The 25,150-nt window shown below is 40.3% G+C and overlaps 1 protein-coding gene across 7 annotated transcripts in view; it reads left to right on the forward strand.

The window, feature by feature from the left end:
• Positions 1 to 25,150, forward strand: part of PTPRT (protein tyrosine phosphatase receptor type T) — a 1,124,172-nt gene that overhangs the window by 871,802 nt on the left and 227,220 nt on the right. For all 7 annotated transcript variants that reach the window (XM_032141872.2, XM_032141870.2, XM_058432870.1 and 4 more), the window contains exon 12: positions 9,535 to 9,808. In XM_032141872.2, the coding sequence (XP_031997763.1) occupies positions 9,535 to 9,808 (274 nt within the window). The remainder of the gene's footprint in view (positions 1 to 9,534; positions 9,809 to 25,150) is intronic.

Below are 25,150 nucleotides of genomic sequence, written 5' to 3' on the forward strand. Positions count from 1 at the left end.
ATGATTACTAAAAAAAAAACAAAAAACAAGATGGGAGATGGGACACGTAAACCGAGAAAGACGGATTAAAAGGGACAATAATTGTATACTCTTGCAAGATTAAGTGTCTTGCCCAAGGTCATACAGGTCGCTAGGCATTAGCAGATCCTGGATTACAAACTGAGTTTGTTGCATGCTAATATTGTGTTTTAATCAGCTTTATTAAAATCCAATAAAGATGAGTTACATAAATCTTTGCTTTGCTAAACAGATTTTACTTACTGTTGATTAACCATTTCTGATGGCTGGAGGCATCACTATCTGTATCCGAGTCAACTCTAATGCCAGTTTTTACTAGGTGGGACCTTTCCCCATAGCTCTCCTGGTCAGCACAGGGTGCTGAGGTAATCTAGAAAAATAAAGAGACAAAGCAGCTTCCTACTATCTTGGGAAATGGCATTAACCTTGTCACATGACAGACAGCACATGACAGAGAGAAAAGTTAACCAAGCCTCAGTAAGGAGTGCATTTACCCATGTTCCTGTGGCTCCCTATCGTGGCCATGAACAGCCAAGATCTATTTGTTCCTGTAGATCACTTAGTCAAGTAACTTTTGAAAGAAGAGGTATATGGAAACCATGTAATTCTGTTGATGTGCTTGAGGCAAGTTCTTATACATTTGTTATTCTCAGCAAAGTCAATATTAAGGGCTTCTTAACTAACAAGTTTGCTAAATCGTTAGACCTCCTTGAATAGTTGAAGATATATGATATTGGGAGCCTTTTGTATCTAATACTAAAATTGTGTGTGCAAACCAACCAAGTTGACTGTAAGATGAAAATCTATAAGCAAAAAGCTTTCTTCTATTGATTTTCAGTATTAAATCAGAGGTTGTTCTTGCAGAAGAAAAGAATGGTAAAATATTCACCAACATTTCCTTGATGATTCCATTATGATTATTCAATTAGGGAAATGCTTTTTTCCTTTTTCTTCATTTTTCAAATTTTATAAAGTGTCACTATATTTTCCTTGATATAGAAAAAAAAAAAAAAAAACCAAAGAATTTTGTGGAGTAAAATAAAGTTGATTGCTTAACCTTCTATGTGATAGAAAGCAGCATAGCCTTGTAGTTAAGAATGAGGGTTCAGGAGTCAAACTGCCAGGGTTCAAATCTTAGCTCTAGCAATCAGAAAACAGTGTGACCCTGGAAAAGATTTCGAGCCTCTCTATGGTTTGGTTCTCTTATTTTGTCAAATGATGATAATAGTATCTGCCTCTTAGAATTGTTGTAAAGGTCAAATGAGATAATAAAGGGAATAAGTATAGCATATTGCCTAGTAGGTGGTAGGTATTCAATAAATATTTCCTGGAGGGTGGAGGCATCATTGCAGTACACAGCAGTGGGAACTATGATAGAGGTATGGATAAAGAGCTATGAGAATAGAAGAAGGAGAAACCAGCTCTGGTTTGCAAGTCAAGAGGGGAATTGTGATGTTTGATCTGGATCTGGATTGGATGGGGGCTTCTCAAGATGGAGAAGAAGAAAAAAAGGCATCGTGGGCAGATGGAACAGCATATAGAAAGTTGTCGAGGCATGTGGTGAGAATTGATGTGATGTGCACTTAAACTTTATTCTGTAATTTTTTAAATTCTTTTTTTTCATAAGACAATTGGTCATTGTGCTTCTCTCTTTTTATTTTTTAAAGCAAATTAGTGCTTTAAAAGAGCATAGAAGCCTGGTTCTTTTCATGAAAACTGATGATTAAAAACAAACTGCGAAAACAATTTTTTTAAATTTTATTATTATTATTTTACTTTAAGTTTTAGGGTACATGTGTATAACGTGCAGGTTTGTTACATATGTATACATGTGCCATGTTGGTGTCCCGCACCCATTAACTCGTCATTTAGCGTTAGGTATATCTCCTAATGCTATCCCTCCCCCCTCCCCCCCCACAACGGTCCCTAGTGTGTGATGTTCCCCTTCCTGTGTCCATGTGTTCTCATTGTTCAATTCCCACCTATGAGTGAGAACATGCGGTGTTTGGTTTTTTGTCCTTGCGATAGTTTGCTGAGAATGATAGTTTGCAGTTTCATCCATGTCCCTACAAAGGACATGAACTCATCATTTTTTATGGCTGCATAGTATTCCATGGTGTATATGTGCCACATTTTCTTAATCCAGTCTATCATTGATGGACATTTGGGTTGGTTCCAAGTCTTTGCTATTGTGAATAGTGCCGCAATAAACATACGTGTGCATGTGTCTTTATAGCAGCCTGATTGATAATCCTTTGGGTATATACCCAGTAATGGGATGGCTGGGTCAAATAGTATTTCTAGTTCTAGATCCCTGAGGAGTCGCCACACTGATTTCCACAATGGTTGAACTAGTTTACAGTCCCACCAACAGTGTAAAAGTGTTCCTATTTCTCCACATCCTCTCCAGCACCTGTTGTTTCCTGACTTTTTAATGATGGCCATTCTAACTGGTGTGAGATGGTATCTCATTGTGGTTTTGATTTGCATTTCTCTGATGGCCAGTGATGATGAGCATTTTTTCATGTGTTTTTTGGCTGCATAAATGTCTTCTTTTGAGAAGTGTCTGTTCATATCCTTCACCCACTTGTTGATGGGGTTGTTTGTTTTTTTCTTGTAAATTTGTTTGAGTTCATTGTAGATTCTGGATATTAGCCCTTTGTCAGATGAGTAGGTTGGAAAAATTTTATCCATTCTGTACGTTGCCTGTTCACTCTGATGGTAGTTTCTTTTACTGTGCAGAAGCTCTTTAGTTTAATTAGATCCAATTTGTCAATTTTGGCTTTTGTTGCCATTGCTTTTGGTGTTTTAGAAATGAAGTCCATGCCCATGCCTATGTCCTGAATGGTATTGCCTAGGTTTTCTTCTAGGGTTTTTATGGTTTTAGGTCTAACATTTAAGTCTTTAATCCATCTTGAATTAATTTTTGTATAAGGTGTAAGGAAGGGATCCAGTTTCAGCTTTCTACATGTGGCTAGCCAGTTTTCCCAGCACCATTTATTAAATAGGGAATCCTTTCCCCATTTCTTGTTTTTGTCAGGTTTGTCAAAGATCAGATAGTTGTAGATATGTGGCATTATTTCTGAGGGCTCTGTTCTGTTCCATTGGTTTATATCTCTGTTTTGGTACCAGTACCATGCTGTTTTGGTTACTGTAGGCTTGTAGTATAGTTTGAAGTCAGGTAGGGTGATGCCTCCAGCTTTGTTCTTTTGGCTTAGGATTGGCTTGGCAATGCTGGCTCTTTTTCAGTTCCATGTGAACTTTAAAGTAGTTTTTTCCAATTCTGTGAAGAAAGTCATTGGTATCTTGATGGGGATGGCATTGAATCTATAAATTACCTTGGGCAGTATGGCCATTTTCATGATCTTGATTCTTCCTACCCATTAGCATAGAATGTTCTTCCATTTGTTTGTATCGGAGTCTTCCATTTGTTCGTATCGGAGTCTTCCATTTGTTCAAATGTTCTTCCATTTGTTTGAGATGGAGTCTTGCTCTGTCACCCAGGCTAGAGTGCAGTGGCGTGATCTCGGCTCACTGCAAGCTCTGCCTCCCGGGTTCACGCCATTCTCCTGCCTCAGCCTCCTGAGAAGCTGGGACTACAGGCGCCCGCCACTGCACCCGGCTAATTTTTTTGTATTTTTAGTAGAGACGAGGTTTCACCGTGGTCTCGATCTCCTGACTTCGTGATCCACCTGCCTTGATCTCCCAAAGTGCTGGGATTACAGGCATGAGCCACCGCACCTGGTCTTAAATTCTTTTTTAAAGAAATACCTATTGAAAAACCATTATGTGTCTAGTGTGGTATTAGAAGCAATGAACTAGATGGCAAGATCTCAGACCTCATGAAGTTGGCAGCCTATCTGGGGGCAAGCAGTAAAGCCAGTAAACAAACAATTAAATAAGACATGTTTCAATTATGATAAAAGCTGTGGAAGAAATATATCAGGAGATGTGGTGTACAATGACTCGGAATACTGGTAATTATGTATTAATGCTTTGGTGAATTTGGAATGACTCAAGTCAGTGTGTCTTCCAAGGGAGTGAGAATACTGGAGGGGAATGCCCCTGTTGGCTATACAGGTATAAATATCAGAATAAACATCAGGGCAAGGGTATAAACATCAGAATCACCTAGGTTTATGATTTTGTAGCTCCACATTTAACTATCTAGAGAGATTTCTAAAAAGTACTGATGCTAGGGTCCCACCCCTAGAGATTCTGATTCAGCCGATCTGTAGTAGAGCCAAGGAATAAGCATTCTTAAAGCCCTCTGGGTAATTATAATATGCAGCCACAGTTGAGAACTATTGATCTTGAGCAACCCTCCATTGAGATTCTGAGATGACTGTTCACTACCCTCACTTGAAGAATCAGTGATGGAGAAGCCACTATGATTGGTGAGAGATTACCATATCTCTCAGCTGAGCGGTGCTGGAAACAAAGGTTGAAAAATACCTTGATAAAATAAGTCTCTGATCTTTTCACAAGTCTCATATGGTCATTGTCCAAAACTGCCCTGTCAGAGCCACTCTTATTGGCCGCCCAGACCCTGTCACCTCCCCTTTTCTGCTGTGTGTTGTCCATCTCCCAGCTTCCATGTGCCTTGATGTAAATGGCTTCCAGGTGTGACCTGCTGTGGGATGTTGCCATTAAGATGCCAGAGCCGCCTTGTCTGACCCTCACACAGAGTTAGGAGTGCCTTAGAGTTTATGTCTGTCTGGTGCAGCCATAACCAAACATCAGAAGCCTTTGGTATGAGATGAGACAAACTCTGGGGGTATAGTTTATGCTCCAGAGCTCCCTATGGGATTAGGCTAAGACTGAGACTTTGCCTGATATCACACCCTTGCTCCATTTCCTCCCATTTTCTCTCACTACTTTACCAGTTTCTTCTGGGACTACTTCCTCAGTACATCATTTGCAGTGAAACTTTGGCTCAGGGTCTGTTTCTGGAAGAACCTGAACTCAGACATGCCTCCTTCTGGGAGAATGTGGACTAAAATATGCATCTTTCTGGAGTTGGGCAATCTCTACCTGTGAGCTAAAGCATACACTCCACCTGTCACCTGACTTCAACCTTCTGAAAGGATACACCTCCTAGCTAGAAACTTTTCTAGATATAGAAAGAGGGCCACAGGAACTGTTACTGATGGAAGGATGCTCTGATAGGTCCCTGGTCCTCCTCAGTGGAATCTGGTCTGAGAATCTCAAGCCACCATTTAAACCATTAGCTTAGGGACCAGAGGGAGGAAGATGGTCAAGTAGCAGGGTTTTCCAAAGCCTATGGAGAGGTTCTGAGAGTTTTTGCCTTGGATAGACAGCAGGAGATACTGAAAATAAGAGTACAAACTCTCCTTGACCTTACAGAAGTCACCTTAGAGTGAATGAAATGAGTTAGGGGCACAGTATAGCTCTTAGATCCTCGCAATAAGAGATCCTTGGGATAAGTAATGAAAAAACAGGTCATAAATGCCCATCTTCCCATTGGAAGAAACAGAGAGGGTGTCACAAGAGGAGAAAATGTATGAGTAAATGCTATGTGCTGTGTGGTGAGTGTCTTAAGTTATTCTTCTCTCATGTTATTGGGACTTTTCGTACTAAAAAAATCCCTTCTCTTTAAAAATGATTCTGAATAGGTTATTGCAACCACTGTTTTTGAGCTGGAGATATGACCCCAAAAGGGAGGTCATTCACATTTGGATATGATTTTATCATTACCAGCAAGCTGAAAAGAACATGATCTTAGATAAATGTATTCTCAAGAGAATGAGAATGAAGCTATTGCAAGAAATAAAAATAATACTCAGTTTCTTGTTTCTTTCCCCCACCCTTTCCTAAAAAGTGTCAGGAAAGGAAAGTTATACAACTTCTGAGTGCTGTTTCTTCTCTCCCCCTCTTCAATCAGAGTTCTGTGGTCTTTCAGAGAAGCTGGATCCACTGGCAAACAGATTTATCTAACAAAATGATTTAAATTTTTCTGGCTGCATTGCAGGTTTGCTTTTGAATGGACAGGCTGTGAATGCATGGGCATGAAGGAGTTGCTGGGTATATTTTGGCACGATAATCACAATCGTATGTGAACCATATGTTGACTGCACAGTTTAAACCAAAAAAAATACCCTTTGCTATTCTTTGTAATTTCATATGGAGTTGGTTGGGATAGAGCTAAGCAGTTTAGGATGCCAAGTTAAAAAAAAATGCTTGGAAGGCCCTTTATACGTTTTATTGGTTTGTAGGAAAAGAAAAAAAAAAAAAAAAAAAAAAAAAAAAAAAAAAAGGATGGATACTGAGCTATGAATGAAAAGTCTGGGTTTCTACTTTTCTGCAGTTTGACCCTCATGAATCACTTGACCTCTTGGCCTCAGCTTCCTCGTGTGTAATCTGGCTGTTGAGCTTGGTTGAATTGACAAATGGATCTTCAGTAATCAGATTGGTGGGGAGAAAGAGCTGATGGGGATATACAGGCTGACCCTCACAGAGATATTATGGCTGTGTCTAACAGTCCTTGGCCGCATTTGAATGTTCAGAGCCTGGTAAGAACCCATCTTCTTTCTTGGCCACAACTATGGAATCTTATGCTAGTTGTGGACGGTAAATGAGGACAGCTATGTGGCTCCTCTTGATCCATCCCATCATAGGAGGGCCAGAGACAATAGGAAGTGATTCTCGGAGGGGGATTCAGTCCCAGGGAAGCTCCCAAGGCTTCAGGGGTCTCAAGTTAGAGGGGAAAGATGACAGAAGGATTTAAGGTAGAATGGGAAATCTGTCTGAGAAACCAAGACAAAGGCCTTGTTTTGTAGATGTGATCAATCCAAGTGGTGATTAGGGATAGGCTGGCCCTCAGAAGAAAGCAGGGACTCCCAGCTCTTTCCAACTCCTGGTCCTGGGGATGAGGCTGTTGGTTCCTTCTGATCTGCTCAAGAGGATATGAGGACTGCGTTGGTTGCATGCTCCCAAATCCAATGCAGTTTTCTTAGGTGCTATTGTTAGCTTCAGCAGGAGAGTCCAAGAGGTTGTCTGCTTCATGAAGCTCTTTTGTGTTTGCCCTTTCCCTCACAGATCAGAGTCCCACGAGTAATGGACCCTCAACTGGTCGAGCTACTATTAGCATTCAAGCCAGATTCAAAGATTTACCAGAATATATTGTTATTTATAAAGCAGTGCAGGTCCTGAAAACTCTGTTACAAACACCCCTTCACTTCTGCCCTGCAACCTCTAGGTTTGGGTATTAGGTCCTTGTGCTGTTTTTCAGTGACTGCTTTGAGCTTAGCTGTCCTGATAAACATAGGAATTGTACAATTGAGAAGGACCCCAGAGTTGAGGAGGAAGTGATTATTGAAATCATAATTTAATTTAAACATTTATTGACTTCAACAGGCATTATGAACATGCATAGATGGTACACACCCACACAAACTTTGGGTTGTTAACACATTCTCAGATGTTACACACACTTATTTAGAAGTCTAAATGCTCAGGTTAGCCACATTCATCTGAATGTTATATTCACTCATTTGGAGTTAGATGCCCAGGTAATACAGATCCTTAGACGTAGTGTGCATTTCTTGAGAGTTTGTCCACATCCACTCGCATGTCACTCACATACACTCTGAACTGTCAGGTTCTTACTCAGATGTGTATGTACAACAGGCATGGTCATTGAGCTGCTGTTTACCTGCACTCATCTAAGTGTAGCATACACCCATATGCCCAGCCCTTCTTTTCGCATGCCTGAAAATTCCTATGCTCAAGAAAATTCAGGGGAAAACTTGCCATATTGAGTGTGTCACATTTTCTTAGGGCAGTTCTCCATAGCCTTTTTTCCTTAATTAAATAGTCATGTGTCTCTGTCATCTCCCAAGTTGTACTCCTTAATCAAGTATCTTTAGATGGGTAGTCTGATTGAAGGATGGTAGCCTGCAACACGTTTCATTTTTGATAAGCCACAGCTGGTTCACTATGACTTGTTTAAATGATCGGTTTGGGGTCCCCTACTGCAACCACCTCATTAATTCACAGAAGTCTCCAGTGGGCATTCTTTGAGCAATCGATCTTTTGTTTTAGATCATGAGTCCCAGAGATCTGTGCAATAAAGCTCTTCTAAGAAGAGCATTTATTCCAGAGAACTATAAACTGTGGGGCATTCAAAGAGATTGAAAAATGTTCTCCAACTTACAAACCTTAAAATAACTTTTACAAAGAGAGTCTAACATTGGGTATCAGTTGATATTCAATAAAGGATCAGTCATCTCAATTCACACACTAGCATCTTCTTACATCCTTCTAACTTGAAGGGAACAATATGAGATCACTAGACAGGAACTCAAGGCAATCGCTGTTTATCCGATTAGGGTTTCTGCATCCAGGCAGATTCGGTTTCATGTTTGCTTTCAATTTTAATTCAGTCCAATTTAATTCATTTGAACAAGCATTCATTGATCACTTATTGGGTGACAGGCATCCTGCTGGGCAGTATGGGGCGGGGGTGGAGAATGATGCAGAGATAAGTAAGCCACAATGCCTACTTTGTAAACGGTCACAATCTAGCCAGTGAAAGAGTAGTCCCATCTCGTGATATTGGAAAACAAAGCAGATGGAGATTAGGTGAGCTCTAGGGGAACTAAAGAGGAAGGTAATTCATCCAGACTGGACATATCTGGACAGGCTTCATAGAGGAAGTGAAAGACATGCTCAGCCTTTGGAGGAAACCAGAGGTGGCTAGGATGCAGGGCATTGCAGGTAGAGGAAGCATAAGTCAGTAATGCATGAGGTGAGATCCAAAAGATGTCTGTGCAATAGCATGGGGTCTGGAGTAGCTGGAAGATGGGAACACCATGAGAAGACCTTCTAAACGGAAGACGGAAGACAGGCACAGAGGGCTTCAAATGCCAAGATTAGGAGTTCAGATTGTATAATTTGGACAATGGAAGGCCTATGAAAGTGTTTGAAGAGCTATACGATTAGGAAGCCATATGATTAGGATGACTGATTAATAAATCAAGTGCCTTAGAGGCAAAGAGACTAGTTGAATCTGGGTAAGAGGGAAAGTGCCCAACCAAGGCATTATCAGTGGAAGGAGAAAAGAGAGGTGGGGCAGATGCAAACCTGCAGAAGCCAAATCAACAGACTTCTGTAAGGCTGTTGATTAAGATAAGGAGTGAGATCTAAGGAGTTAAGAACTGAGGATGAGCCCTAGATTCAGATTCTGGCCACTTGTCAGATGGTGCTACCATTTACTAAGAAAAGAAACATAGAAGGAGGAGCAGACAGGTTTGTAGGGGTTGGGGCTCAGTTGAGTTTTAGATGTGTCTAGTGTGAGCTGGCTCTGAGACAGCTAAGTGGAGGTAAAGTTCCACAACGTGGTAGGTTTGAAAATCTGATGCTCAGGACTGGAGTTTTGTTGTAGACCGAAGCAATGCTTCCATATAGGAGAAGTTGGGTTGACACCGTTAGAGCTAACAAGCTCATTCTTCCAGAGAGTTGCTCATCCATCTGTGTCTCCTCTTTCCTGTCCAGTGTTTATCAGCTGGTTGTCAAGGAGGAGCGACTTCAGAAGTCACGGAGGGCAGCTGACATTATTGAGTGCTTTTCGGTGCCTGTGAGCTATCGGAATGCCTCCAGCCTCGATTCTCTACACTACTTTGCTGCTGAGTTGAAGCCTGCCAACCTGCCTGTCACCCAGCCATTTACGGTGGGTGACAATAAGACATACAATGGCTACTGGAACCCTCCTCTCTCTCCCCTGAAAAGCTACAGCATCTACTTCCAGGCACTCAGCAAAGCCAATGGAGTAAGTATGGCCACATGGAGGCCATTCCTTGCCTTGTTTGCATTTTCTCATTCTCAAATGATAAGTCAGCAGGGCTCTACAGCAGAGGTTGAAAAACTAAGGCCCATGGGCTAAATCCTACCTCATGCCTTTAAATTAAAAAAATAAATAATACAGCTATGCCTGTTCATTTACATACTGTCTATGGCTGTTTTGATGCTTAACAGTAAAGTTGAACAGTTGTAGCAGAGACTATATGCCCCACAAAGCCTAAAATATTTATTCTATGGCTTTTTACATAAAAGCTTTGCACACTCCTGTATTAAAGTAAAGAGATTGTGCTTTACTTGAGGAAATTACGTGACCTCTCTGATCCTTAATTTCTTACTATATAATAATAGTATCTATCAATTTGTTATCTAGGAATGCACTAAGCATGGTTTAGTTGATCAGTGATTAATACTCCCTTTGTCATTGCCATTGGTCACATTAGAAAATAGTGTTTCTCCAAAGACAAGGTAACCATTTTTGTGTCAAATATTTCTTTGGTCAAGGATTGGCGCCAGTCATAATATCAGAAGATCACAGGGCTGGAAAGGATATCAAAGGTCATTCAACAATCCCAAACACATACAAAACAATGGTTCTATCCATACTACAACACCAATTAACTGGCATTAGTGCTTATTCTTGAATACCTCCAATGACAGAGAACTCATTTATCTCTGAGGTAGCTTTACTGTTTTCTGGAGTAGGGAGTGGACTGTGTCTCTAAAGAGGCTTTTTAATGTACTTACTGAAATATTTCCTTTTGAAGTTTCTACCCATTGTTCTTGATTCACGCTCTTAGCATCCTACAAAACCAATGCAACCACCTTCTTGGTTTATAGTCTTTCAGTTACATAAGATCTTTTCTAACACCCTTTTCTTCTCTATATAAACGTGCCCATATGATTGTCTTTTCTGCAAGCTAAATATCTTTAGCCTCTTTTATTACACAAGTTTGTATTTTCCATTGAGGTGGTCATATTTTCATATTTCTTTTCTTTTTTATTTATTTATTTTTTTGATGGAGCCTCACTCTGTTGCCCAGGCTGGAGTGCAGTGGTGCGATCTTGGCTCCCTGCAAGCTCCGCCTCCCAGGTTCACGCCATTCTCCTGCCTCAGTCTCCTGAGTAGCTGGGACTACAGGTGCCCACCACCACACCCAGCTAATTTTTTTGTATTTTTGGTAGAGACGGGGTTTTACCGTGTTATCCAGGATGGTCTCGGTCTCCTGACCTCGTGATCTGCCTGCCTCGGCCTCCCAAAGTGCTGGGATTACAGGCATGAGCCACCGCGCCCAGCCCCAAAGTGGTCATATTTCTTTTAACAAACACCCACAAATGCTAAGCCCTACAGTTCATATTAAGGTTATGTAGTATGTGCCCTCCAAGAGCTTATAGAAATGTAAGGGAGTCTGTCATGTGCCATGTTATGCAGTGTATAACATGGAGAACTGAGAAGCTTGCTGGAGAAGGGAAGCCTGAGACAGAAGCAAGATTTGGTGAAGTGTGTGGGGAACAACCTGTGCAGGCTCTGGGTGGCCAAGATGGAGAGTTTAATCTGTGAATGGCAGTCAGTGCTTGGTGAGAAACCTGGATTGAGGAACTAATTAACATTTAGAATGTCCACATACCCATTTAAATTCCACTGTGGTATTTCAGTTCTGCATTTATTACTGGTTCAAGCAACACTCCTCACAGAGAGCATAAGCCTACAAAGAGAAGCTGCCAGACTGCCTTCCACCTGTCCATCTGGTCTTCCCGCTGCATGAAGCACTCTGATGTATTGAGCAGGAAGACATAAAAATTGGCAGAAGCATCCGGGGCTCATCTTGTTCTCGGTTCTCGGCATCCCACACTGGCCAGTTTATCAGTTCAGCACAACCCTCTAAGAAGGTGTGGCTTTCCCTGCTCTTGGCACATATCAAAAGTTGTGGTTGAGTTTCCATGATGAGAGGGAAATAAGTAGCTTTACTTTATTCTTCCCACTAAGATACTCAAAAAACCTAGAAATAGAGATGCCTATAGAACCCAGGAAACCAGCAAATGCACATCAGAAGGAATGTCCCCACCATAAGAGTGTAAGGGTGGTTGGCCCTGAGCCAACCACAGAGGTTTTGTTACAGGAAAGGGGTCCCGATCCAGACTCCAAGAGAGGGTTCTTGGATCTCGTGTGAGAAAGAATTCAGGGCAAGTCCATATAGTGAAGTGAAAGCAAGTTTATTAAGAAAGTAAAGGAACAAAAGAATGGCTACTTCATAGACAGAGCATCCCTGAGGTTTGCTGGTTGTCCATTTTTAGGACTATTCCTTGATATGCTAAACAAGGGGTGGATTATTCATGCCTCCCCTTTTTAGACCATATAGTGTAACTTCCTGACATTGCCATGGCATTTGTAAGCTGTCCTGATGGTGGTGGGAGTGTAGCAGTGAGGTCTACCAGAGGTCACTCTCATGGCCATCTTAGTTTTGGTGGATTTTAGCCAGCTTCTTTACCGCAAGCTGTTTTTATAGCAAGGTCTTTATGGCCTGTATCTTGTACCGACTTCCTATCTCATCCTGTGAGTTAGAATGCCTTAACTGTTTGGGAATGCAGCCCAGTAGGTCTCAGCCTCATTTTACCTAGGTCCTATTTAAGATGGAGTTGCTCAGGTTCAAATGCCTCCAACAGTTTGCTCCCCAAACATCATATCAGAGACCTCCCTCTTCAAGACACAGGGATTTGCCATAGAAAAAAAAAAAGGATCTCACTCTGAAACTGCCTCATCTCAGAAGCAGTTTTGACACTGCTTCAGAAATGAACAAGGCCATTTAATTACCTGTGCCTTCTATTCCACACCATGTATATGTACTCTTGCTTTGGAACTAAGATTCCCAGTAACGAAACGCAGGCAGGAATGGGATTGGATGAGTGCTTATGCCACATGTCTTGCGGATGCAGTTGACCTCACAGGAACAGACAGGGGAAAAGCAATGGGAGCTGGGCGCTCAGAAGGCTGTATTTTTCTGGCAAAGGAAAAACTACACACAGTTTCAAATGACTGTCTTTAGTATTAAATTTTACTGAGAAGAGTTGGGTGAAAGGGTCATTGAAGCAGAACAGCCATTCTCAGTCTAACAAATCTCTGCCTGGTCCCTCTCAGGTTTTTCCATATCATAAAGGGCAGCAGACAATGATGTTAAGCCTGGAGGATTTTTGAGAAGAAAGTGTTAAAATCCACAAATTCCTTATCAGCCAGGTTGTTGTTCTTGTGCAAATACATCAGAAAGACATTCTTAGTATCCAGTGGCTCCCACATTCCCTGCTTCTAATAAATCATTCACAGAGCAATTGACTGAGCAATGAATCAAAATAAAGAAATCAAGAATTGAGAAATGTGGAATACGAAGACCCACAGTGAGCATAAAACCAATTAAACGTAACATTAATGCTCAATAATGGCTCTAAATATGTTGCAAAATGGAAGGTTAATGTAAAACATAACTACTTAAGGCAAAGATGCATAATGTAAAAAATTAACAGTTCTAATCTGGATCTATAATTCACTATTTTGTCAACAAAAACTAAGACAAAGTTGGAAGATGGATGAATGTAAATAAAAATCTGCTCATTTTCTCATGTTAGACAAGAGGGAATACATAATTACTGTTTTATTTCTGATACTGAGAATATTAAGAAGTATAGTTCTTTTAAACAAAGTCAGCTCTCCAGTCTATACTTAAAAAACTGAGAAACAACAGTCACAAAGAAAAATGAAGGAAATTAAGAAAACTGTAAGTAAACATGAAAATCAGAACTACAAAAAAAGTCAGAAGATGAAAGCACTAGATTTGATATGGGGGGGTAAAAAAGTGTTGTTTTGCTCCATTGTGAAAGAAAAAAAAACAGCTTAGGTCAAAGAAAAATCAGAATTACCCATATTTGTATCACTAAAAGATTAAAGACAAAGGATGAGATAGAGTTATATTAAACTCAAGTGAAAGGAAAGCAGCAATGGGCATTTGTTGCAGGATGGTTGCATTTGTTGCCAGGTGGAATAATTTACTATCAATAAATTTCATTGCTCCCTACTCTACCTGCAAGTTTTAGTCAAGGCAGGGTAGGAGAATTCTGAGGTCTGGACATATTTGTTCTATGGATGTTAAGGATGGTTTGTCAGGTTAACAGAGTGGCTATGAATTCAACCTTTACTATCAGACTGCCTAGATGCAAAACCCTAGTAGCTGTGTGACTTTCAGTAAACTACTAAAATAATTAGATATGATGGATTAATTAAAGAAACATCTGTCAAGCACATGCAATATGTCAAAAAAGGCATTTTTCTGAGTGCTGAGAATGCAGCAGTGAGTCAAGCAAAGATCCCTGATCTCGTCATGTTTTCATTCTAGTGGGGGAGAGAACAAAAATAAATAAGTGAAATAATGTATCAAATCATGAATGCTTAGGTTTCACATTAGGAATGTGGAAGTCAGTCATTAAGTGTTTCTATTATCAGCATGAGAATAAAGACATTTTGTAGACTCTTTGTTGATCTGTGAATATGAAGTACTTTAATCCAGCCATGTGAACACCATGCAGAGTTCAAGTGTGGCATGCATTCTAAGATATGGTGCTCAGGGTTCTTGCAGGCATTTTCATGAAGCATGAGTTGTTCACAGGCACTTGTGTTGGGAATTTTGTTCCAATTAGTAATCTCACATTTACCCACTGATGCTTTCTTACAGATAACAAGAGTAGTCCCATTTGTCCTGGCACACTGTCTTGGTGCCTAATTCACAACACCTGTCTCTTATGAATTAGACCATGTTGTAACCATTTGTTTTGGATACAGCAATATTATAGAACTATAGCATCATAGAGTAGGAAGAACTTTGAAGTGTCATCTAGTCTAGATGAGAAGCCAAAAAAAAAATCTCCAATAAAGCATTCTTAGCAACACATTGTATTGCTTCAGCTTGATCAATGCAAATTGCTGGAGTGAAAGGGAGTTGATTCCCTTGTGGAGCAGGTAAAATTATTAACTTTTTTTTCCCATATAAAGCCAAATTCTATCTCCTTGACTCTCCGCTTGTAGACACTGGTATTGATTTGAACAAATCAAAACATTCTTTCCTATGTTAGCCTTTCAGAGAAAATAAGGCAGTACCAATTACCCTCCTCTGGCCACTCAAGTTATTTCTCATTGATAATTAACATGCTATTACTTCTTTTATTTTTCACATGGCATAATTTCTGGATATCCTTCATCCTACTTACCCTTTTCTCTGATAGGCTCCTTTTCCCCTCCACGTTCTCCTCAAAAAGAGTTGCCCAGAACCTATCACTGTTCTTCAGATATGGTTTGGACATGCCTGCTAGATTTTAACTAAGCCTCCTGTCTTGAACCTTTCCTAAGACATTATTTCTCAAACATTCCAACATGTTTTTCACTTTGGGCCCTTAATTCAGGGTGCATTTTACCTACATCTGTCTTTTCTTCACTGTTTGCAGAGCTAGTACCTTCTCATTTTTCAGGCCTGAGTTTCAATCTCACATCTCCAGAGAAGGGTCCAACCATATTACCTAAGAACCACCCACCAGCACTCACTCATATGTTAACCCACTTGAACTCTGCATGGTGTTCACATGGCTGGATTAAAGTACTTCATATTCACAGATCAACAAAGAGTCTACAATATATACACTAGATATAGATATATATATATATATATATATATTATTTGCACATGTTGTTGGGTACTGCATGCCTCCCACAGCATGCCGAGTGCTCCAAGAGTGATGAATTGTGGTTGGTTTGTTTGGGTTTTTTGTTTTTTTAGCTGCTATATCCTCCATGCTGAGTGTACTATTTAACACATAATAGACACCTAATAATCATTTGATGGATTAATGAAAGAGTGAGACTATGAACTGTTTCTTGTTGTCTATGAGTCTGTTTCCTCACTTATAAACTGAAATAGTAACATATACTTCACACAATCTGTTTGAGGATTAAATAAGAAAAGGATCTTGAATAATGAAAAGCACCAAGTAGGTGTCAGTACAGTCTGAATTTCCATTCAGCGTAGAATGAGAGATGTGGCATTTGAGCCATTTTCACCATAGATAGAAGAGTCCTAAAGGACCTTTATTCTCCATCATAGTAGTAAGATTTTTTTCCCCAGATGTCTCATTTCCCAAGCTCCAGGCTCCTGGGCAGCCTTGATTTCCTCCAAATACTCCAAATGGTACCCAGGGTAGCTGTCTCAGTTGTAAACAGCGGGTGGGTACAGTTTCGCATTGTTTGTTTCACAGTCTTCCCAGAATGAGGTCTGCTGAATCTACTGTTCTCTGCATCCTCACCACCATTAGCCATAATTGTGAAGTTGAAAGGACCATAATTAACGGTTGGATGCAAAACAAGTGTGGCAAACTCAAGCAAATATCCATCAGAAGCCACCTTTTGTTGGGCAATGCTATTATGCATGTTCTATTTATGCAGAGGATAAAAGTCTTTTCTTGTCATATCCTTTTCATCATGTAGGGGTACATTTAACCTGGATGATGCCTCTGCCAAATGCTAAGCTAAATAAGAGAAGTGGGAAGTAGCAGGGTGATTGTTCTCTCTCTCCTACTTCCTCCTCCAGTTCTTGAACTCAATTGCCTCTTGAGAGCAGTTGGAAACCAGATGCTGTGTTGAATTGGTCATGATGCTTGCAGTATAATCACGTTATAATAGTGGGGATTATCTAGGTAAAGCTAGGTTAGGGAAAATTCTGTGTCTCTGAATGAATTGGGAGAAATTATATTCACTTGTGTCCAACCACTGTTAAAGAAATGGTTGCACATGGATTGGTTTTCTGTGGCATGATAGAGTGGAAAGAACCGAAAGTTGAGCATCGGACAGACTTGGCTTTGAATTTTGGCTGCTCTCAGCTATGTGAACTTGAACAGTTTACTTAACATCTCAAGATGGAGAATATGATTAATGATCTGCCTCAAAAAAATCGGGAGAGAGAAATCAGACAATGTATATTAAAGTATCTTATACCATTACAGTTGGACTATTTGTTCTTTTTTTCTTTTGGCTACTTTCCAGAGGCTCCTCTTCTGAGGAGGAAGAGGGTTGGAGCATCCTTACCTGGCATATACCAATTTTTCCAGTAAACTCCACATAGAAGCACACACCTTCCTAACTTTGGAGGACTTTAGGACTTGTGTCTGTGTCCCAGCTGTTGACCGCCTTGACTCACCCATGACTCACCCCAGGCTGTATTCCCCTTAGTTTAACTTCTCATACATGGTTTTCTTACTGGAAAGGGGTCTGGATCCAGACCCCAAGAGAGGATTCTTGGTTCTTGTGCAAGAAAGAATTCTAGGCAAGTTCACAGCAAGTTTATTAGGAAAGTTAAGGAATAAAATAATGGCTACTCCATAGACAGAGCAGCAGTGTGAGCTGCTGGTTGGCCATTTTTGTGGTTATTTCTTAATGATGTGCTAAAAAAGGGGTGGATTATTCATGAGTTTTCTGGGAAAGGGGTGGGCAATTCCCAGAACTGAGGGTTCCTCCCACTTTCAGAATATATAGGCTAACTTCTTGATGTTGTCATAGCACTTGTAAACTGTCATGGTGCTGGTAGAAGTGGCTTTTAGCATGCTGATGCATTATAATTTGCATATAATGAGCAGGAGAATGACCAGCAGTCACTTTTGTCACCATCTTGCTTTTGGTGGGATTTGGCCAGCTTCTTTACTGCAAACTGTTTTATCAACAACGTCTTCATGACCTGTATCTCACGCCAACCTCCTATTTCTTCCTGTGACTTAGAATGCCTAACCTCCTGAGAATACAGCCCAGTAGGTCTCAGCCTTATTTTACCCAGCCCCTACTCAAGATGGAGTTGCTCTGGTTCAAAGGTCTCTGACAGTTTCAAGCTTGATATCTGTTCCTGTTGAGTCGTTTGGCACAATTGATCTTATCTTTTGGGTATGATATTGCCCTTTCTACCCCATTTCTTACTTCTCTTGTTAGTTCAGTGACTGTTCGCATGTCACTTATGAAAACTTCAGATAGACATGGAATGAGAGTCTGTAGATCTAAGCTCTAGAGGGTTTGAGTTAAGATCATCAGGAGATCACATGGCACTTTGGGTCTTGGATACCCCATCAGGAAGTTTATTTAAAAACTCCTTTATTGGTTAAGATAAGCTAAATTATTCTGTAGTAACAACAACAAAATCTCACTGGATCACTTCTGCTATATATTTGAAATGGGTCAGCAGAGGGTCTCTGCTTGTTGCAGGCACTCAGAGACTCAGGCCAACAGAAAGTCCATCTTGACACCACCACCAAGTCTGAGAAAGAAAAATGTGGCTAATAGAGCATTGGTTCTACCAGTTTCCACACAAAATGGTGCATAGCATTTTCACATTCCACTGGCCAAGGCTAACCACATGGCCACACTTAATTTCAAAAAGAATAAGGCAGTGCCTTCTATATGCCTAGGAGAACTGGAATATTTGAGAACTTCCCCAATGACTACTACAATTTTCCATGATGACTAAGCCTCCCCTTCATATTCTCATAATACCCAGACTTGCTCCTGAAGCACCTGGGCAGTTCCTACCACAAATCCTGAGGAATTTCAATTGCTTGAGCACCTGCTGTGTCTCAGATATTAAGCAAGTTGCTTTCACCTATGCTGCTTCCTTGATTGGTATCACAAAGTGACTACATTTTTGTCAGTAGATGGACGAACACCCAGAAGCCCCTGGAATCCCATGGGGTCTCAGTTACTTCACACTGAAGGAGGGATTTTAGTAACAGCTTTTCCCCTTTACCTCCATGGAGGAATGGTAAAGAAATGCCTGAAACTCAATGTGCTGCTGTTCCACCCTGAAAAGCAACGGTTTTCCAATGCTTCCATAACTCAGCAGACCTTAGACCTGTACCACCCATCGGTAGCTGAGCCAATGCAACAGAGAGCTGTGACCCAGAGGCCCCCATGTAACCGTTTGCTGACTTGTCACATAGTCTATGTTAGGAATCGATTTCTGGATTTTATTAGCTCTGCAGAGCCCTGTTGAAGTGGAGAGGAAGACTGAACTAGACACTTTGATTCCAGGATTATTATCACAACCTTTCCATTACTCCTTAGGAAAATCTCGATCGGGTAAAAACATCCACTCACAGTTCTTGTCTGTCACCAAAGCCTAGGTTCCATGCCCCGTTTATCTGCCTAGAACTCTTTCCCAGTCCTCAGTGGACTCCCTCTCCTGGGCTCACCCACTCACTTGGGAATCCCTGCTTCCAGACCTCCATTCCATTGTTTGAGCCTTAAAACTCTAAACCCCTGCTGGAGCTCTGTTGGGGCCCAGACTTCTCTCCTTAGGTAAGATAGAAATTCCCCAAGTGTCACCTTGTACAGATACCAAGATGAGCTCTCCCAGGTTGCTAAATTATTTTTTCATTCACTTTCATTCACAAGTTTCTACAGATTTTATTATCATGGTATGAGACCTGAGGGAGCAAGAACATTTTCCTTCCCATGCAAATACACTTTAAATTCATTTGGAAAGGGAGATGAAGGTTACCCAAATGTTGACAGCTGATAATCTTGTCAGCCTGGGCCTTCAGGGATAAATGTTCCAGACTCCAGTCCCAACAAAGTTCATGGAAATAGCAGCCTCAGTTTCTATATAGCAGAGTCTCTGCCTCCATCAGGCCCCTACAATGTAAGGAACCTTGTGAAGCTTGGACTGATTGCTCCCAGATGGTGAAAAAGTAGAGAAACTTCTGAATTTGGAAATGGTATCCATGGGTTTTAGAACTGGCTTTTCCATTTCTCAGCTCCATGGACAGAATACTTGCCTGCCAAACCTCAGTTTCCCCTCTGTCAAACAGGGATGAGATGTGTCCTTCAAGCTCACTAGGGCATTTGTAACAAGTAAACGGTAGGCGTGATGACTCTTCACAAAGGACCTTTCAAATAAAGGTATGCTTGCTAAAACACACACACACATACACGCACACACACATACACACACATGTTAAAACTGATACTCAATTCAGTTATTGGAAAACTTTGAAGTATTTTTGCTGGAAACACTTGGGTATGTGAATCTAAATTTTTAACTGTAAATTTTATGAAATTTATATACAGAGCAAGAATTCAGCATATGTGCATATACACATAAATATTTTCTCACGAGTATATATAGATGTATGTGTATATATGAGTATGTATGTATACATGTTCAATTAAAAATTTTTTTTTTACTTTTATTTTTTGAGACAAAGTCACGCTCTGTCGCCCAGGCTAGATTGCAGTGGCGTGATCTCAGCTCACTACAACCTCCGCCTCCCGGGTTTGAGTGATTCTTCTGCCTCAGCCTCCCAAGTAGCTGGGACTACAGGCATGCACCACCATGCCTGGCTAATTTTTGTATTTTTAGCAGAGATGGGTTTTCACCATGTTGACCAAGCTGGTCTCGAACTGCTGACCTTAAGCAATCCGCCTGCCTCAGCCTCCCAAAGTGGTGGGATTACAAGCAGAAGCCACTGCACCAGGCCCTAAAATAAAAAGTTTGCATTAGTCTAAGAATCTTATAGTGGAATAAAGAGTAATCATTGCACCAGAGGCCTAGTATAAGTGGTTAACGCAGGATACACTATCTGTATCTCCTGAGCTTCCTCAAAACCAAGGCAAAAAAGAGCATTTGGCAGATTTGCATAGCTTCTCTTACTTGAAGGAAGCATACATATTTTTCATGAAAGACACTAAGAGGGTGATTTATCACATATATCCTTGTATAAGAAGGCCTGAGTTGATGCTGGTCAATGTCATCAGAATATTTTTGCTCAAACACTCAATTAGTCCCTCTTATATCAATCCTATGAAATCTAAGGTTAAAATATAAAAAGTTAATGGAGACATTTGCACTCACGGATTCTGTTTCTTGCACTATAAAATGGCATTAATGCTATTAAATAAGATTAATGAATTTCCAAGTTTGTTTCACCTCAGCATTTTTTATTAATATGCCTAGCATGGAGTCTTTCCTGTTGCATAGGTTGTCACTGACCAGCTACGTGACCATAGGCAAGTGACTTAGGCTCTCTGAGTCTCTTCTTCTTTTGGAAAACATTAATGCTGATAGTATCAACTTTATAAGAATGTTTCTAAATATTAAATAATAAGATGCATAAAACACTTATCACAGTGCTTGGCATGCAATAAACATCCAATTAATGTCAGATATTGCTGTTACATATCACAGGTGGGATAGAGCGTAGACGTACACTCAGGAAAGAACAAGCAAAATCTGTAGGGGCAGAGTTTTTAACCCATGGATCAAATTTGAATAGAGTATGAACATGATGTGGGATCAGGGAATTCAGGAGGAGGAAAAAAATTAGTGAAATCCGGGGTTTCCAGAGATGCCAGCTAACGCACTGGCTGCATGAAAGAAAGAGGGGGAGTGAGATGTCAAAGGAAGTTTGGGAATGTCGTACTTATGGAGAGGCAAGTGGAGAAGTGGGACAATTCTTCTGCAGTCTCTTTCCTCCTAGAGGCTGAATTTTCATCAAGTGTCATCTTTTACATCATGGTCCTCAAGTTTGCAAACCCATAAATGCAATTTATTGGGCTACACAGTTGAAGAGATTGACATTAACCATATGTACAAGATACTGATGAAAATAGCAGGCAATGATTCATTCATCTCCTTCAAAGTTATTCCTGCATCTTTCCTATCAGCAAAGTCTAGGTTTCCTGCTATACATCACCTTCTATATTGAGCCATCATCAAGTTCTCTTTGTTCTACACTCTGAAGTTCTCTCTAATCCGTGCACTTTTCTCATCTCCAGTGCCACCATCATAGTTCTGGATAGTAACATCTTTTGCCTGGACAACCTCAACAGTCTCCTAACGCTTCTTCCCACATCCACGATTGCTTGTCTCAAACAGATTCTCGAATCACAGCAAGTGTAAATTGGCACTATATGTATTCTCATTTAACACACAAGCAAGCCAAGGCTGTGAGAGGCTATAATTTGCTGAAGCATACTCCAGAAACAAGAGAACGAGCTGGGTTTGAATCTGTGCACGTAAAAAATGCAGTTAAAAGTCCTGCTCTGTTTCATGCCAGGCCCTAGTCTCACAAGATAGCTTCATAGAGGAATATGGGTGCACTGGAACCAGCAGGATCCCAAATCCCTTATATACTCATACTTTTCTTTCCCTCCCATCAAACATGGGCAGCCTAAATCCCTCAGTCAATCTTGAAACACCTGCTGGCCCTGCCATTAACATCAACAAATAATGAGGAGCTGTACTAATAACAATTATCATAATAAATTGGCCTTTGATTACATCTGTCACCTGAGAATTTCAAAGACTTTACAAACATCAATTAGTAATTACAGCTCAATGGATCTCTTACAGAGAGCAGGAATCATTAAGGTCAGATAAGAGCTGTGCAGGGAAGCATGAAGGACTGCTCTGGTTTGGGTTGGTTTAAACCAGGGGGTTGCCAGCTCCTAATAGAAAGTCTAAGTCCCTCTTCATGAGGTGCGGAGAAACTACATTTCCAACTTCTCAGTTAGGGGATAGTTTGTATACAGCCTCAAAGTCCTATTGTTGAGGAATGGGAAGTATAAAATGCAGTATTGGAAGGGAGCTTATAGATCGTGCAGTTGTCTTCTTTCAGCAGAAAAAAGGAAACTGAAGTCCAGTATGGGGAAGTTACTTGCTCGAGATCAGAGCCATGGCTTCAACCCAGTCTCCCACGCCCAATTTGCATTTGTTTACTCTGCAGAATTGTGCCTTCATTGTTCATGAGCTCCTCTGTAAGGAGATATGAATGATGATGATAAAACCCCAAAAACCCACCAATTATTTATTATGGGATTGTTGTGAGTCAGTTGGGAATACAGATAAATAAGTTAAAGTTCCTGCCCTCAGCGAACCCACAATCCAGTGGAGAAGACAGCCATGAAGACAAATGTAGGCAATAAATTATCAGCAATCCCAGTGGCAGAATATCTGGTGTTCAGCTATAAACCTGGAGGTAGAGGGGATGAGGAGGTGCCTAGGAAAATCTTGTAGAAGTGACATTTGACTTGGCTATTCAAAGGTAAGTGGATATTTTCCAGGTAGAGAGTGGGGCAGAGGAAAGGGTATGTTTTGCAAAGGAAGCACCTGAGCAGAAGCCCCAAAACTGGGGATTCCCTGATACATTTGGGAAGACAATCCCGGTGTTGGTTCCAGGATATGGAATGAAGGCCAGAGAGAGGCAGATATCAAATAATGCTGGGCTTTGTATGCCATGCTAAAATACTTGGCATTTATTCTGTTGAAAACAGGGAAAAGAAAAAAAATGGACTTGCCTATAATCTCAATATCAATTTATTAGAATAATAAAGTCATGCATATATATTTGTATCCTTAAGGCACTTGTGCTCACAAAATTTTGTTTATTCTAGAGAGTTGTACAGAGGGTATTGCTCCCATGCTACAGATGAGAACACTGTAAGTCAGAAAAATTAAGGAATGTACCCAGTGTCACTCAGGAAAAACAAAATTTGAATGTCTAAATTTATTATTGATGGCATACCCCATATGTATTGTTCTCACCTTTAAAACACATGTTGTTAGCTAAGAAATGTTTCACACATACAAAAGTCAAGATGATAACAGAGTGATCTCTATATGCCCATCACTCAGCTTCAACAATGATCAGCCCATCGTCAATTTTTTTTTTGTTCCAACTTACTCTTCCACCAATATTTCTAACTCCTTTTTATCCAAGGTAGTTTCAAATGCACAGAGATGTTTCAAGAATAGTGTAAAGAATGTTGATAAACTCTCTACACAGATTCCCTAATTGCTAACAGTTTACCACAATAGATTTATCATCCCATTTCCTCTCTCTCCCTCTCCCATTCTTTCTCTTCTTCCCCTATTTGTCTATTTGTCTATCTCTCTATAAATCACCGCTTTACTCCTAAATGCTTTAATGTGCAATTTCCAACATAACTACGATACAATTACCAGGAAATTAATGTTCACATAATACTACTAGCCCCAGTTTTGCCAATTGTCTCAGTCATATTCTTTTTAGTAAATTTAAACAATAACAAAAAAAACCTGGTCCAGGGTCACATGTTGCCTTTAGTTGTCAGGTTCCTTTAGATTCCTCATATCTGTCTTGCCTTGACTTTTATGCTCTTGACTCTTAAAAGTTACAGACCAGTTATTTTTTAGAATGTCCCTCAAGTTGGGTTAGTCTGAGGTTTTCTCAAGATTAGATTCAAGTTATGCATTTTTGTCAGGAATACCACAAAAGCGATGTTGGTTCCTTCTCAATGTATCATACTAGGTGGCACATGATATCAATTTGTTCCATTACTGGTGACATTAACTTTGATTACTTAAACTGTTGTCCATTAAGGTTTTCTCCATTATAAAGCTACCATTTCTTTGTAATGTATAAGTATTTTGTACACACATATTTCTAGACTATGTAAACATCTTGTTCTTCAAACTTTCATCTTTTGTTTTAGCATTTGCTGATATTTTTTGTTGAAATCAACTATTACAAAGATGTTTGCCAAATGACAATTTTCTAATTCCATCATTTGTTCCACATTTATTAGTGGACATCTATTCTGAGGATGAGTTCTCCTTTATCCCCTATTTTCAATGTATTTATTTATATTGGTAAAAATTTATAGATTCTTCTTTTATTCAGTAGGTTATACTTCGGTACTATCATTATTTATTTTTATGCTCAAATTGTCCCAGAATTAGCTAGTGTGAGCCCCTTCAAGATGGTTCTTTTGTCATTCTGAAATGTCTCCAGCAGTTCTTGAAAACTTTTTTTCTTTCTGACACAGAATCTTGTTTCCTTTGCCCCAGCTCTGGTTCCTTTAAATGGGGAATGGTACTTATTATAGAAACTCAGACCTGGGGATGAGTGGGAATCATTGTTAGTGAGTATCACTGATTCTAGGCTCTTTATCTATCTATCTATCCCTCTACCTGTCCATCTATCTATCTGTCTGTCTATTTTTTTTTTTTTTTTTTGACGGAGTTTTGCTCTTTCGCCCAGGCTCGAGCACAATGGCGCGATCTTGGCTCACTGCAACCTCCGCCTCCCAGGTTCAAGTGATTCTCCTGCCTCAGCCTACTGAGTAGCTGGGATTACAGGCACTGGCCATCATGCCCAGCTAATTTTTTTATTTGTGGTAGAGATGGAGTTTCACCATGTTGGCCAGGCTGGTCTCGAACACCTGACCTCAGGTGATCCACCTGCCTCAGCCTCCCAAAGTGTTGGG

The sequence above is a fragment of the Hylobates moloch genome, unplaced genomic scaffold (assembly GCF_009828535.3).
Source record: "Hylobates moloch isolate HMO894 unplaced genomic scaffold, HMol_V3 SCAFFOLD_21, whole genome shotgun sequence".
Classification (NCBI taxonomy): Eukaryota; Metazoa; Chordata; class Mammalia; order Primates; family Hylobatidae; genus Hylobates; species Hylobates moloch.